The sequence below is a fragment of the Squalius cephalus genome (genome assembly GCF_949319135.1).
Source record: "Squalius cephalus genome assembly, chromosome: 6".
Lineage (NCBI taxonomy): Eukaryota > Metazoa > Chordata > Actinopteri > Cypriniformes > Leuciscidae > Squalius > Squalius cephalus.
This window is the reverse complement of record NC_137127.1, coordinates 47523762-47538761: the sequence shown is the minus strand read 5'-3', so window position 1 is coordinate 47538761 and position 15000 is coordinate 47523762. Positions and strand designations below refer to the sequence as shown.

Here is a 15000-nt window from a genome sequence, read left to right as displayed (position 1 = left end):
AAAAGAGGAGGCGTGTTCCGGCGCAAACGTTCCCTGGTGCTATTTTGCAGTTTCAGAAAACAATTCCGCCACAGACCAGGAGAAACCTCGTCTAAAGTCAGCGGCGCGTTCAGATGCTGTTTTAAGGGCGCATGCTTGGCCATAATGTAGTGTGTGCACAACGCAATAAAAAAAAACAACCATTAACAAAACCAAATATCATAAAATATGACATGATATATCACATGAGCCTTTAAAGCATGAATACTGAGAGAGTGCAGTTATTAAAACGTGTGATTGTCTGAGTTTGTTGTTGCTGTGTATATTACTGAAGATGATGATGATGATCAAATTTATGACATCTGAGGACTATTTCTCATTTTTCTCAGTTATTTTTCTTTATCTCCAGATTCACTCATAGACTCGTTCTTACACTAGAGCTCGTTCACACATGCGCACTCTTCAGAAACGACACTTTAAATCTCTTGATAAACTAAAAGACATAAATTAAATTAGTATGTATTCTAAATAAAAGATATCGATTGTACTGAATGTCAGCTTGTTTATTTTGCTCAAGATCAGGATTTATTGAGTCCACATGTCATGCAAACTAGAAACTCTACTTCTAACGATGGTTTCAGGAAACTCACCCCAGATTGTTAATTGTCTGAGTTTGTTGTTGCTGTGTATATTACTGAAGATGATGTGGATGATGATGATGATGATAGGACACAATGAGAGCTGAACTGCTGTTATTCCACTGTAATGCGAGTGTGTCTTTCTCTCTCTCGTCTGCAGGCCAGAATCCGGTGTTCCCCCCGGTGGCTCTGTGGGTGACGGTGGGTCTGGCCGTGTGTTTGCTGGGTTTGCTCATCGCTCTCGCTGTCGTGTGTCGGAGGAAGATCCAGGAGAGCTGCGAGGAGATGAGAGCTGGTGAGGACTCTTCTGTGCTCAGGATCAACACCTGGCCTTCAATCACATCTTAAGCATTTCTCCTGAAGATATTAGATGATGATAGCCTCTGGATCCTGATCTCCTCTTAACATGTTCATCTGGATGTGTGTAGTTGAGTCTCAGTCTCAGATGGCATGGCCACTACTGGCCTGTTATTGTCTGTTATTGATTCAAAAAGAAATTGTGTGCACATCCAGAAACTTTTTGGCAGATGTTCGATCAAATGAAGCATCAAACTCAAAATAAACAAGAATCGTCACACTGCCACTTCTGCTCCCGAGGATTTATTAAAATGAACACCGTTTCGACCCAAAGGGTCTTCGTCAGGCAAGCAACCATCATAGAAAGGCACAATTTATATCAGTGTGAACCAACACATATAGATTGATTGATTGATTGATTGATTGATTGATTGATTGATTGATTGATTGATTGATTGATTGACAGACAGATAGATAGATAGATAGAGACAGACAGACAGACACATATATAGACAGATAGATAGATAGATAGATAGATAGATAGATAGATAGATAGATAGATAGATAGATAGATAGATAGATAGATAGATAGATAGATAGATAGATAGATCTGTTCGTCCCTCACAAAGGAATAATCATATGTTGCAGGGTCAGTCTGTGGGATAATGTTGAGATAATAACTGTATATATTCAACAGTCTGAAAAGAATATTGTTATATTATATTTCTGCATGACTCTGTGACAGTGGCTGATAATCCACAGGATGACCCACAGCAGCTCTGAATGCTAAACACACACACACACACACTTTATTACCAAAGCCCATCTCTCCTCCTCTGCTGCTGGAAGTTCATTAGCGCCGCTAGATAATTAGTCGCGCGTGTAACTAGGGACTGCAGAAGTTGGAGGTTGAATGACAGGAGGAAAGAGTGATGGGTGGATGGAGAAGAACTAGCAGAGAGATAGCGGAGGATCCTGCAATCATGTGAGGGAAAAAACGAGGTGGATAGAAGGAAAGAACATTGCTTTCCACCATCACTCCATCTGTAATGAGTTCTATGTGTAGAGCCGGAGACATTTAAATAAAGGTCATTCCTGCGCGGCTCAGACCCCTGGGCTTTTAAAAATACATCTGCAACTGGATTATTTCACGGAGGAAAGAAAGAGTAAATATCAGCTGTATGACCGAATGCCAAACAGTGGAAGGGAATGGAATGAACACACTGACGCAGGCCAGCGATAGTCCAGACCAAATGAGCTCTTCTTTCTCCAGTAACCCGTGCAGGAATCCTGGAATAAGATTCGGTGAACGGGTCAGCAACCCGATGAAGTAATTGAGTTTTTGAGTGAGTCTCAGCATATATGGAATACTCCACTCTTTTACTCCGTTCCTGCTCTTCTCGTCTTCCCCGTCAGGCAGGAGGCGTTTTCAACCTCAAAGTCCACATTTGGGACATTCATTTATGGTTCTTACTTGAGAACTTGGTCTATAAAAGACTTAGAGCAGAACAATTCAGAGAGATTCACGGCCGCTAGTACATGTGGTTATCAAGCCCAAACTGAGGATTTCTGATCATTCACACTGATCACTTGTAAATATTCAGTGTCAACTAGAATTTGGTGGGATGAATACATGGAAAGATTCAGTCAAAAGAGAAGAGGAGAGAATTAAATTGAGTGAAGCAGACACCAAGAAATGAAATAAAAGAGCAACCGTACATTGTTGATTTCCCTGCGCGGTGTCTCTCCATCCCAATATCCCAGAGAACAGCCCAATCTCACCAGCTGCTCGTTCCAGTTAGGATCGCCCTCAACCTCTACACACACATCATGACACACGTTGGTCCATAGCCGTCCAGGATCACAGTTGATGATCCCAGCTAACAAAAAACGTTCTTGAAACATTTAGCAAATGTTCACATTAAATTATGAAAGCGTCCATTTTTTTCAATGTTTTAAAATAGTTTTTTTCTTGGTTGTGTGAACGTTAAGATAATATATTCCATTGTATCATTCTTCAGACATTATGGAAATGTTACTTTTGAATGTTCTCTGAAAGTTCTGACACACGTAGCAACATTTAAAAAAATGTAAGAAAATGAACATTCCATGAGCAAGTTTACGTTAACAAGTTTTAACGGTTTAGAACATTATTGATAATCAGAACGTTTTTTTTAACAAATGTTCTATTAACATTACTAGAAGAACGTTTGTTCATAACATTCCCTGTTTGTTGGAATATTACTGTTACAATTTATTTTTAGCATATGCAATCTCTCATGAAACTGCTTCAAAATTGCTTATTCCTTTTTTGGCCAATTTTTTGTAAAAAAAAATATTTCCATTTTTAATTTTATAAAATTTTGGCCCATTTTATATATATATATATATATACCCGATCTGAGATCAGCATAAACGGTTGTTTTCATCTTTGACTTCTGGACTGTGAAGAAAGGCATCGCAGCTCCTTTATGTTGGAGTGTGTGTGAATTCACATCTAGTAGACTACATCTCAGAAAATGTAATGTTTGATATTTTCAGATGTTCCTGAACTGTGTTTTCCCTCAGTGTGTGTGAAGGCATGACTGTGCATAATGTGACAGCTGAAACTGCACATGTATTAACTCATAAAGGCCATAAACTCATTCCTTCTGATCTGTTTTTCTCTTTACAGAGGAAGAAGCCAAAGAACTTGAGGAAGCCAAAGAATTAGAAGAAGCCAAGTCAGGTCAGTTGCCTTATATATTTTATGTATAAATGTACAGAATGATAGTTGTGTGTTCTGTAAAGACTGGTGTGACATCACTTCGAACGAAATCAGTCCGTAAAGTAGTTTGTTTGGAGTTCCAGGAAAGTATAAAGTCGCAATTACGAGTAATAAAGTCAGAATTGCGTGATATAAAGTTGCAATTGCGAGTTATAAAGTCAGAATTATGTGATATAAAGTTGTAATTGCGAGTTATAAAGTCAGAATTGCGTGATATAAAGTTGTAATTGTGAGTTATAAAGTCAGAATTACGTGATATAATGTCGCAATTGCGAGTTATGAAGTCAGAATTACGAGATATAAAGTTGCAATTGCGAGTTATAAAGTCAGAATTGCGTGATATAAAGTTGTAATTGTGAGTTATAAAGTCAGAATTATGTGATATAAAGTTGTAATTGTGAGTTATAAAGTCAGAATTATGTGATATAAAGTTGTAATTGTGAGTTATAAAGTCAGAATTATGTGATATAAAGTTGCAATTGCGAGTTATGAAGTCAGAATTACGAGATATAAAGTTGCAATTGCGAGTTATAAAGTCAGAATTGCGTGATATAAAGTTGTAATTGTGAGTTATAAAGTCAGAATTATGTGATATAAAGTTGCAATTGTGAGTTATAAAGTCAGAATTACGAGATATAAAGTTGCAATTGCGAGTTATAAAGTCAGAATTACGTGATATAAAGTTGCAATTGCGAGTTAGAAAGTCAGAATTGCGAGATATAAAGTTGTAATTGTGAGTTATAAAGTCAGAATTGCGAGATATAAAGTTGCAATTGTGTGATATAAAGTCAGAATTATGTGATATAAAGTTGCAATTGTGAGTTATAAAGTCAGAATTGTGTGATATAAAGTTGCAATTGTGAGTTATAAAGTCAGAATTGCGTGATATAAAGTTGTAATTGTGAGTTATAAAGTCAGAATTATGTGATATAAAGTTGCAATTGTGAGTTATAAAGTCAGAATTATGTGATATAAAGTTGCAATTGTGAGTTATAAAGTCAGAATTATGTGATATAAAGTTGCAATTGTGAGTTATAAAGTCAGAATTATGTGATATAAAGTTGCAATTGTGAGTTATAAAGTCAGAATTATGTGATATAAAGTTGCAATTGTGAGTTATAAAGTCAGAATTACGAGATATAAAGTTGCAATTGTGAGTTATAAAGTCAGAATTACGAGATATAAAGTTGCAATTGTGAGTTATAAAGTCAGAATTACGAGATATAAAGTTGCAATTGTGAGTTATAAAGTCAGAATTATGGGATATAAAGTTGCAATTGTGAGTTATAAAGTCAGAATTATGTGATATAAAGTTGCAATTGTGAGTTATAAAGTCAGAATTACGAGATATAAAGTTGCAATTGCGAGTTATAAAGTCAGAATTACGTGATATAAAGTCACAATTGTGAGTTATAAAGTCAGAATTACGTGATATAAAGTTGCAATTGCGAGTTATAAAGTCAGAATTACGTGATATAAAGTTGCAATTGTGTGATATAAAGTCAGAATTATGTGATATAAAGTTGCAATTGCGTGATATAAAGTCAGAATTATGTGATATAAAGTTGCAATTGCGAGTTATAAAGTCAGAATTATGTGATATAAAGTTGCAATTGTGTGATATAAAGTCAGAATTATGTGATATAAAGTTGCAATTGTGTGATATAAAGTCAGAATTATGTGATATAAAGTTGCAATTGTGTGATATAAAGTCAGAATTATGTGATATAAAGTTGCAATTGTGTGATATAAAGTCAGAATTATGTGATATAAAGTTGCAATTGCGAGTTATAAAGTCAGAATTGCCTGATATAAAGTTGCAATTGTGTGATATAAAGTCAGAATTATGTGATATAAAGTTGCAATTGTGAGTTATAAAGTCAGAATTGCCTGATATAAAGTTGTAATTGCGAGTTATAAATTCAGAATTGCCTGATATAAAGTTCCTCATCATCACCGATCATCAGGACCTCAGAAGTCTTCACTGTGAAAAGTAGAAGTATAGTATCAAAAATGCAATACATTTATTAAACTCACAAGAAATGGGACAGTATCTACCATTTTAAACACATTCCCTTGGTGGATATCTCTTCTATTAATGCTAGCTATTCTGGGCTCTGGCTCCACAGCGCAAAAAGAGTCATGGTTCAATCTCTTAATGACCCTAAATGGCGTTGTAGTAATTATGATATTTAATGCAACTGTGAAACGAATGTGAAGAGTGCAATAATAGGACTCTAGAACTAAATAGATTTGATCTCGTTCAGCTTAAATCCATCTTTAGTCCTTATGATTCTTTTTTCCGTGATCTCTAGCTCTCTGAGAATGGATCGCGGTGAGAATTCACGAGCGTTTCTGGCTAAATCGGCACGGCTGTCGAGAAGAACGAGCCTCGTCTCTCGCCTCAGGTGAAGGCCAGAGTAAACGCTGGCAGAGTCCAGGTTCTGCTCCCCCTGTGGCTTTAATGTCATTAAAGATTCATTTGACTCCTTTAGTCTGATTGAATTATTCAGCCTGGCCATGAGCAGTAGAGTTAATACTATGAGATTTTAATAAGCAGGCAGGTGAAGAGGGTCAGAGAGCGAGAGAGAGAGAGCGATGTGTCCGCAGTAATGGGGGTCTCATGAATATTTCACATGTGACGAGTGTCAGATGTGTGTGTGGATGACGTGACACGTGATGCTGGCGGTGGGAATCCGTCAACGCTCTTACTGACTGCTTTTGTGTCAGCAGCTTTTAATTTGACTCGTGTGTCTTGATTGGTCCGTTAGTCCCGTCTGTTGATGTGAGTGAATATTTTAAACGGTTTTGATCTCAAGCTCTGATGGAGACAGTGAGAGAAACAGTCGATGAGGAACACTGCAGCTTCCAGCAAACACAACTACATTTTGTAAGTGTTAAAAAGGATGCAGTCTCGTTTTTTTTAACCCTATAAACTTAATACGACAGATGCCTGCATTTAATAATTAATATATTCACGTTGCAAAATATTGTCAGGACGTTGTTGGCATGCCCACTTTTGACATTTAATAAGCCTCATTACCACATCCAACCTGGCATCACATTTGCCTAAATGTTTGTGGCTGTGTTTGCCAGTAATAAGGAGAGGTATAGAGATCAGGGTTACTAGAGTAAACTAAAACTGTTAAAAAAAATTAAAAAATAAATACATTGTTAATTAAAATAAACATTAAATGAAATAAAAGAAAATATTAAAAAAGCGTAATCTTATTTTATTTCTTATAGTTGCCAATGCAAGATTTACGTACTAAAATAACACTGCAATAAAACTATATCAACCTATTTAACAAAAAAAAAAAAAAACATTCTAGAACTGTAACTAAAGTTAAAATATAAAATCAAAAATCAAAATAATAACAACTATTATAGTATCTCAATGATACTAAAATAAGAATCAAATATATTCTAGTGTTATTTGTTTAGATTTCTTCATAACTAATTTGCTGTATTGAATTTCATAGGCTAAATGATTAATGAAAAGTAATTTGCATATTAGTAGCAAGAGTATTTTTTTATTCTACCTTCCCTGTAGGTAACGAACACCTAAATATTATTATTACATTACTCTCATATGTCATTTTCATAATATCTGATATTAAGTAAAAATGACTGAATCCTGTCAGTCGCTCTCATTCTGCTTTTGTCAGTTTAATGTTTCAGATATGAGTGAGAAGAGTGTAGCAAAGTTGAAATGATATGAACAATTGCAGTCTTGATTAAAATGTTCAGGAGTCGTGTTAAATTCCCTGTTGTTGGCAAAGACTTTCCATTGAACCATTTTAACCACTTGTAAGCTTGTTTTTCTTTTTCTTTTTTTTAAGAAACGTAAAGAAACATTCCACAAATACAAAAATCTTGACAGGTTATAAACAGTCTATAAACACTACATCTGTGGAGTATTTTATTGTACAGAATGGGTTATTATAAATGAAATTAATAAACTGTTACAGATTGGTTTGGGTTTGTTGTTGCTTTGACATAATGAGGCTGTTTTAAACCTTTTTTTTTTTTTGGTTATATATATATATATATTTTTTTTTTGTTGCAGGTGTGGTACTAGAACATTTTGTACTGCAGTGTTTCCGACTGGTAACCAAAATGCAACGTTGTGTAAAAGCGTTCTGTACTTGCTGGGTTGTTTCATTTTCATGTTCATTTTAGTATCTGCAGTCTCCTGCTGCTTTCAGACGTTTCCTCCCTCACCATCTGGTACTTTCTTTCTGCAAACTGATGATTGTCCTCATCCGGCAGATCCATTGAGCTCATGTCTTTACAGTAGTTTCGCCCAGAGGAAAGCCTCTGTAAACCTCCAGCGATGCCCCAAACTCTCCGCCTGCTACTGTAGCCACGCCCCAAACTCTCCGCCTGCTACTGTAGCCACGCCCCAAACTCTCAGTCTGCTACAGTAGCCACGCCCCAAACTCTCAGAATGCTACAGAAGCCACGCCCCAAACTCTCAGTCTGCTACAGTAGCCACGCCCCAAACTCTCAGAATGCTACAGAAGCCACGCCCCAAACTCTCAGTATGCTACAGTAGCCACGCCCCAAACTATCATCCTGCTACAGAAGCCACGCCCCAAACTATCATCCTGCTACAGAAGCCACGCCCCAAACTCTCAGTCTGCTACAGTAGCCACACCCCAAACTATCACCCTGCTACAGAAGCCACGCCCCAAACTATCATCCTGCTACAGAAGCCACGCCCCAAACTATCATCCTGCTACAGAAGCCACGCCCCAAACTCTCAGTCTGCTACAGTAGCCACACCCCAAACTATCACCCTGCTACAGAAGCCACGCCCCAAACTATCACCCTGCTACAGAAGCCACGCCCCAAACTATCATCCTGCTACAGAAGCCACGCCCCAAACTATCATCCTGCTACAGAAGCCACGCCCCAAACTCTCAGCCTGCTACAGAAGCCACGCCCCAAACTCTCAGTCTGCTACAGTAGCCACACCCCAAACTATCACCCTGCTACAGAAGCCACGCCCCAAACTATCATCCTGCTACAGAAGCCACGCCCCAAACTCTCAGTCTGCTACAGTAGCCACACCCCAAACTATCATCCTGCTACAGAAGCCACGCCCCAAACTCTCAGCCTGCTACAGAAGCCACGCCCCAAACTCTCAGTCTGCTACAGTAGCCACACCCCAAACTATCATCCTGCTACAGAAGCCACGCCCCAAACTCTCAGTCTGCTACAGTAGCCACACCCCAAACTATCATCCTGCTACAGAAGCCACGCCCTAAACTCTCAGTCTGCTACAGTAGCCACACCCCAAACTATCACCCTGCTACTGAAGCCTCACCCCAAACTCTCAGCCTGCTACAGAAGCCACGCCCCAAACTATCACCCTGCTACAGAAGCCACGCCCCAAACTATCATCCTGCTACAGAAGCCACGCCCCAAACTATCATCCTGCTACAGAAGCCACACCCCAAACTCTCAGTCTGCTACAGTAGCCACACCCCAAACTCTCAGTCTGCTACAGAAGCCACACCCCAAACTCTCAGTCTGCTACAGTAGCCACACCCCAAACTCTCAATCTGCTACAGAAGCCACGCCCCAAACTCTCAGTCTGCTACAGAAGCCACGCCCCAAACTCTCAGTCTGCTACAGTAGCCACACCCCAAACTCTCAGTCTGCTACAGAAGCCACACCCCAAACTCTCAGTCTGCTACAGAAGCCACGCCCCAAACTCTCAGTCTGCTACAGAAGCCACGCCCCAAACTCTCAGTCTGCTACAGTAGCCACACCCCAAACTCTCAGTCTGCTACAGTAGCCACACCCCAAACTCTCAGTCTGCTACAGAAGCCACGCCCCAAACTCTCAGTCTGCTACAGAAGCCACACCCCAAACTCTCAGTCTGCTACAGTAGCCACGCCCCAAACTCTCAGTCTGCTACAGAAGCCACGCCCCAAACTCTCAGTCTGCTACAGAAGCCACACCCCAAACTCTCAGTCTGCTACAGTAGCCACGCCCCAAACTCTCAGTCTGCTACAGTAGCCACACCCCAAACTCTCAGTCTGCTACAGTAGCCACACCCCAAACTCTCAGTCTGCTACAGAAGCCACGCCCCAAACTCTCAGTCTGCTACAGAAGCCACACCCCAAACTCTCAGTCTGCTACAGTAGCCACGCCCCAAACTCTCAGTCTGCTACAGAAGCCACACCCCAAACTCTCAGTCTGCTACAGTAGCCACGCCCCAAACTCTCAGTCTGCTACAGTAGCCACACCCCAAACTCTCAGTCTGCTACAGAAGCCACGCCCCAAACTCTCAGTCTGCTACAGAAGCCACGCCCCAAACTCTCAGTCTGCTACAGAAGCCACGCCCCAAACTATCATCCTGCTACAGAAGCCACGCCCCAAACTATCATCCTGCTACAGAAGCCACACCCCAAACTCTCAGCCTGCTACAGAAGCCACGCCCCAAACTATCATCCTGCTACAGAAGCCACGCCCCAAACTATCATCCTGCTACAGAAGCCACACCCCAAACTCTCAGCCTGCTACAGTAGCAGTTTTCCCAAACAACGCCGTAACTCGCTGCTTAATTACCATAGTGTGATGCATCGTTGAAGAAATCAACTAGCTCTAGTCACGACTGTTTCCCAAAACCGTATTGTCACAAAGTGGTCGTTCAATCACGTTGGTTAATGATGTCACGTGTTGGAGTAATAACTACTTTTAATGAATCTGTTTGAGATTGAATTAACGCTAGAAGTTTTGCTATAAATTACAAACATTATTTTGCTGTATTTCCAGATTCAATGCTTGTTCTTACACTAGAGCTCGTTCACACATGCACACTCTTCAAAAACGGTGCTTTAAATCTCTTGACAAACTAAAAGACAGATTGTACTGAATGTCAGCTTGTTTATTTTGCTCAAGATCAGGATTTATTGAGTCCACATGTCATGCAAACTAGAAACTCTTCTTATAACCACAGGTGGAGATCTGTCGTTCAAACACACAACTCTGCGATGCTGTTTGCGAATGTTCGTTGGAACAATGGTTTCGGGAAACACCGACTCGTTGAACTGCTGATAACGACGGAACTTGCGAACATAGTTGGATAACGATGCTTTTGGGAAACGCACCACTGAGCGGATGCTCTCAATGTCCTGATGGTTCCTGAAGGGCTCAATATTTACACTTGTGGGGAGATAAACTAATAATAGTCGAGTAACAATAACCTGGGTAAAAAGAATGCATAAAAAAAAAAAAGTCTTACATGCGTCACCTTTAAATACACAGGCGGGATGAGGGAACTAAACAAGACACAGGTGAAAACAATCAGTAACCCTAGAGACAAACAAGGGCATAATTCAAAACTATATCAACAAACTAATCAGAAGAACTAAAGAGAGGAGAACCGAAGAACACAGACACTATACTGACAACATCAGTCATACTAAAGCAACTGTTCCAAGCGTTTAGACTTACGACGTTTGGCAACAAGGCAATAAACGGAGCGACCCGAGCCGTAGCTAGGGATCAAATTGGCGTAGAGACCTTGCCAGACAGAAGGGAGTATTGGTAACACACGGACACACTCTCTCCCACTTCCGTCATTTCTACTTTCCATTGACGTCATCATTATAGACTTTTTCATGCCATTCATGCAGAGTCTGTCTGGCATGGTATTGCAACCCTTGGCAACTGAACTGACCACCCCAGGGATCTCCATTCATCCGACTCCTTCAGACCGGCTGTGTTTGCCCGTGTGTGTGTGTGTTTTGTTTGCATGTATTGTGTCGCTTGCTCACAGTTAAATGTCACATACTGTGGCACCTCTAAAAAACAGCAACAGAAAACACCGGTCTAGTGTTTGAGTGCTGGGCAGGTTGTAATGATGTTGGGTGTGTAGACTGCAGTTTGCTCTCCGGGGAGTACCAGTCTGAGATGGTTGTTACTTGCCCACACGAACTCAATACTGCTTTTTTTACCAGCCTTGAGTTGTTTACCTCGTCTTCTCCCCCCACATCCTTAAAGAAAACTCTTTTCTTCTCTCTGTTTCAGCTGCAACACCTCTAAAGAGCTAAAGTTGGAGACCACAGGTACGTCTCTGTTTGATTGAGCCCCAACCAAGGTATTTTACTGTTTTCAGTGGTATTTTTATGATTTTTATCATTTTTTCTGTACATTCTCTGAAATTTTCACTGAAATATTATTATATAAATATTATTATATTTATTATCATCTTTATTATGTGTTATTTTTTTTATACTTATATTATTATTATTTCAGAGTTAAGCAAAATTCAGAATTTTGTTATAATCAAAACAAAGCCAATAATTAGAACATTCTGAGAAATTATAATATTTATTGCATTATGGTCAGATTAATTTATTAAATATAACTTTATAAATGTAACATTTTAATTTAATTTATTGTATTTTAAATGTGCAAATATTTAATGAATTCAATGCATTTAAAAATGTAAAATATTTATACATATAATATATATTTATATAATATTTGTATATAATACAAATTTCTATAGGTTTGATATTTCAAAGACTCTGGAAATCCCACATATGGTGTGTCTACAGTTATTGGTAATTCAGACTGCTAGAAATTTCTAGAAATTAATACAATATTAGTATTTTTAATATAACATAAATGTACAAACATGCAATTAATTGAATAAGTTTAAAATGTAATGTGTGTGTGTGTGTGTGTGTGTGTGTGTGTGTGTGTGTGTGTGTGTGTGTGTGTGTGTGTGTGTGTGTGTGTGTGTGTGTGTACATATATGTATTTAATACACATTTATATAGGTTTGAATTTCTATTTAACCCTAACCCAAATATCTTAAGATTCTGGAAATGCCGCAATCATGCTGAAAGATGAAAGTAATTCCTACAAATTCTTCCATTATTACTCCATCTTAATTCCGCTTAAATTCTGCATTCTGCATTTCTGCTGCCTCAACTGAGATTCAGGAATTGGATACTGTAGCATTTTTAATTCCGTTCTGAAAGTGTTTTCGAGCAGCATGTTCTGTGGCGATCGTTCCATTTGAATAAAGCGTCATTATCTTTATTCCGTGAAGTCTTGACAAAGTCTTGACATTCCGCTTCGGATAATATCCACCAGGTCAATGGTTGCCATGACGGATTCATTTGAGTGTCAAGTCATTAAAGTGTCCTGGTGTCCTGCTCCTCATGCTAAGCCTGATTACTGCTGATCTCCAGCACTTTCAATCATTACAAAGGTGCAAAAGAATGGGGCCGAGGTTGCAGGAAAAATTCCATTTGAAAGAGAGGGGGAAAAAAAGCTTGTTGCTAAGACAAGGAAATTAAACGTCATATTTTGCTTTCCCAGACACGAGGGAGGCAGACTGACATCGACGAGTCACACTATTTTTAACTGCCGCTCTCACGACTTAATTACAAAGTAAAGAATATGCGAATCTGTCTGTCGTGTGAGAAATTGGCATCGCGTTTTTAATCGGAGAACATGCCAGGACGATGTCCAGGGACATTAGCTTATGTTCAAACATCGTTTAGATCAAAGCAAATGAAGTCGACGTGTCCATCATGTGTAAAGTCAGCGGGCTTGCTGAGATGAGGAACGTTGCATTGAGTTTGGAGGTGATTTGGTGAGTCCTGCTTGGTTTAGTTTAGTTTTGCGAGCGGATTCAGTGACCCACTGCCCCCTGTGATGTCCAGTGTGCCCAAGGCAACCTGCACTGCTTTGTTTCCAGATCTGTGTTTGTTTGCACTGGGCTATTTTTGGAAATTGCATCATGAGCCGTTGCAAAAGGCCTGAGGCGTCGCCGTGTTTCAGAACATTATCCTTCTCTGCTGTTTTTCTGAGAACTGTGGATGTGGTTCATAATGACTGGACATTCATATCAGATAAATCTTTATTCAGGGGATAAGATGTAATTAAATTTTCACTCTCTCTCTCTATATATTACTAATAGTGGCAGTAAAGACATTTCTAATAAGATTTATATTTCAAATAAATGTTGACTTTTTAAACTTTCAATTCATCAATGCATCCTGAAGAAAATGTATCACGGTTTCCACAAAATTATGAAAATCATCAAATCATCATATTAGAGTGATTTCTGAAGGATCATGTGACACTGAAGACTGGAGTAATGATGCTGAACATTCAGCTTTGATCACAGGAATAAATGACACTTTACAATATATATTCACATAGAAAACAGATGATTTAAGTTGTAATAATATTTCACAAAATTGCTGTTTTTACTTTGATCAAACGAATGCAGCCTTGGTGAGCAGAAGAGACATTTAATAAATCTTACCATCCCCAAACATTATTCACAGCAATGGTTGTTTGAAAAATTTGTTTCATAGATTGATTACATTATATTAATAATAGATCATATTCAAATATGTTTAACACCATCACATTTACTGTATTTAACTGTATTTGACCTGGACACTTTACAGTAAGGTGAGTGTGACTGCTGTGGTTAGGGCATCTTCTGGAAGATAGTTATTGTTGTGGGGGGCATAATAGCAATATTACCACTGTAATATTGTGCTCAAATTAGTTTTGTTCTGATGACAATTCTGGCAACAGCCCTTTGAATGAGCTGCAACCAATGTTTTTTTTGTGAAAGCTGGCGATTAGTAGCATTTGCTGTACAGTCTGTCCTGCTGGTAATGAATTTGTGAGTTAGCTGGTGTGTGTGTGTGTGTGGTGGGCGTTCTGGCGCAGTATGGCTGCCGTCGCATCATCCAGGTGGATGCTGCACATTGGTGGTGATTGAGGAGATTCTCCCCCTTCCATGTAAAGCGCTTTGAGTACCTAGAAAAGCACTATATAAATGTAACGAATTATTATTATTATTAATTTTTGTGAATCTTGTTTGCATGCATTTTTTTTAAGTTTTAGATGATGATAATAAGCTGTTTTAGTGATTGATTTGAAATGACTACTGAAACCAAGTTTTTTTTAAACAGGAGAGGTCCAAGGACCGAGCCCTGAGGGTCTCCACATTGGAGGTCCAATTAGATTCGTAGTTTTTTGTAGATTCATAGTCCTATCCAGTTTTCTAGTTTGTCTAAGTGCAAATTGAGTTCAACAGTGTCAAAAGCAAATATTTTGCTTGAATCAGTATTTTCATTGTTTGTCTTTACAAGTGGCTGCGATCTTATTGGAAACCAGATGGCAAATTGACCAAGTAGAAATTTATTTTAGGAATTTGTTCTGCTGATTGAAAACCATCACTCTTTGCATGGACATTAATTCAAGTGTTGATTTCTTTTAATATAACATTATTCATCCATGGAGTTTATTTAATTTATTCAA

General features: G+C 38.8%; 1 protein-coding gene across 2 annotated transcripts in view; it reads left to right on the top strand.

Annotated features, from left to right (window-relative positions):
* cd276 (CD276 molecule) overlaps window positions 1-15000 on the top strand; it is a 114430-nt gene that overhangs the window by 73978 nt on the left and 25452 nt on the right. Inside the window, exons 5-7 of one of the 2 annotated variants that reach the window (XM_079873399.1) lie at window positions 778-912; window positions 3589-3642; window positions 11728-11797. In XM_079873399.1, the coding sequence (XP_079729525.1) occupies window positions 778-912; window positions 3589-3642; window positions 11728-11750 (212 nt within the window). In that variant the 3' untranslated portion in view covers window positions 11751-11797. The remainder of the gene's footprint in view (window positions 1-777; window positions 913-3588; window positions 3643-11727; window positions 11798-15000) is intronic. The other variant, XM_079873398.1, reaches the window with a different exon arrangement.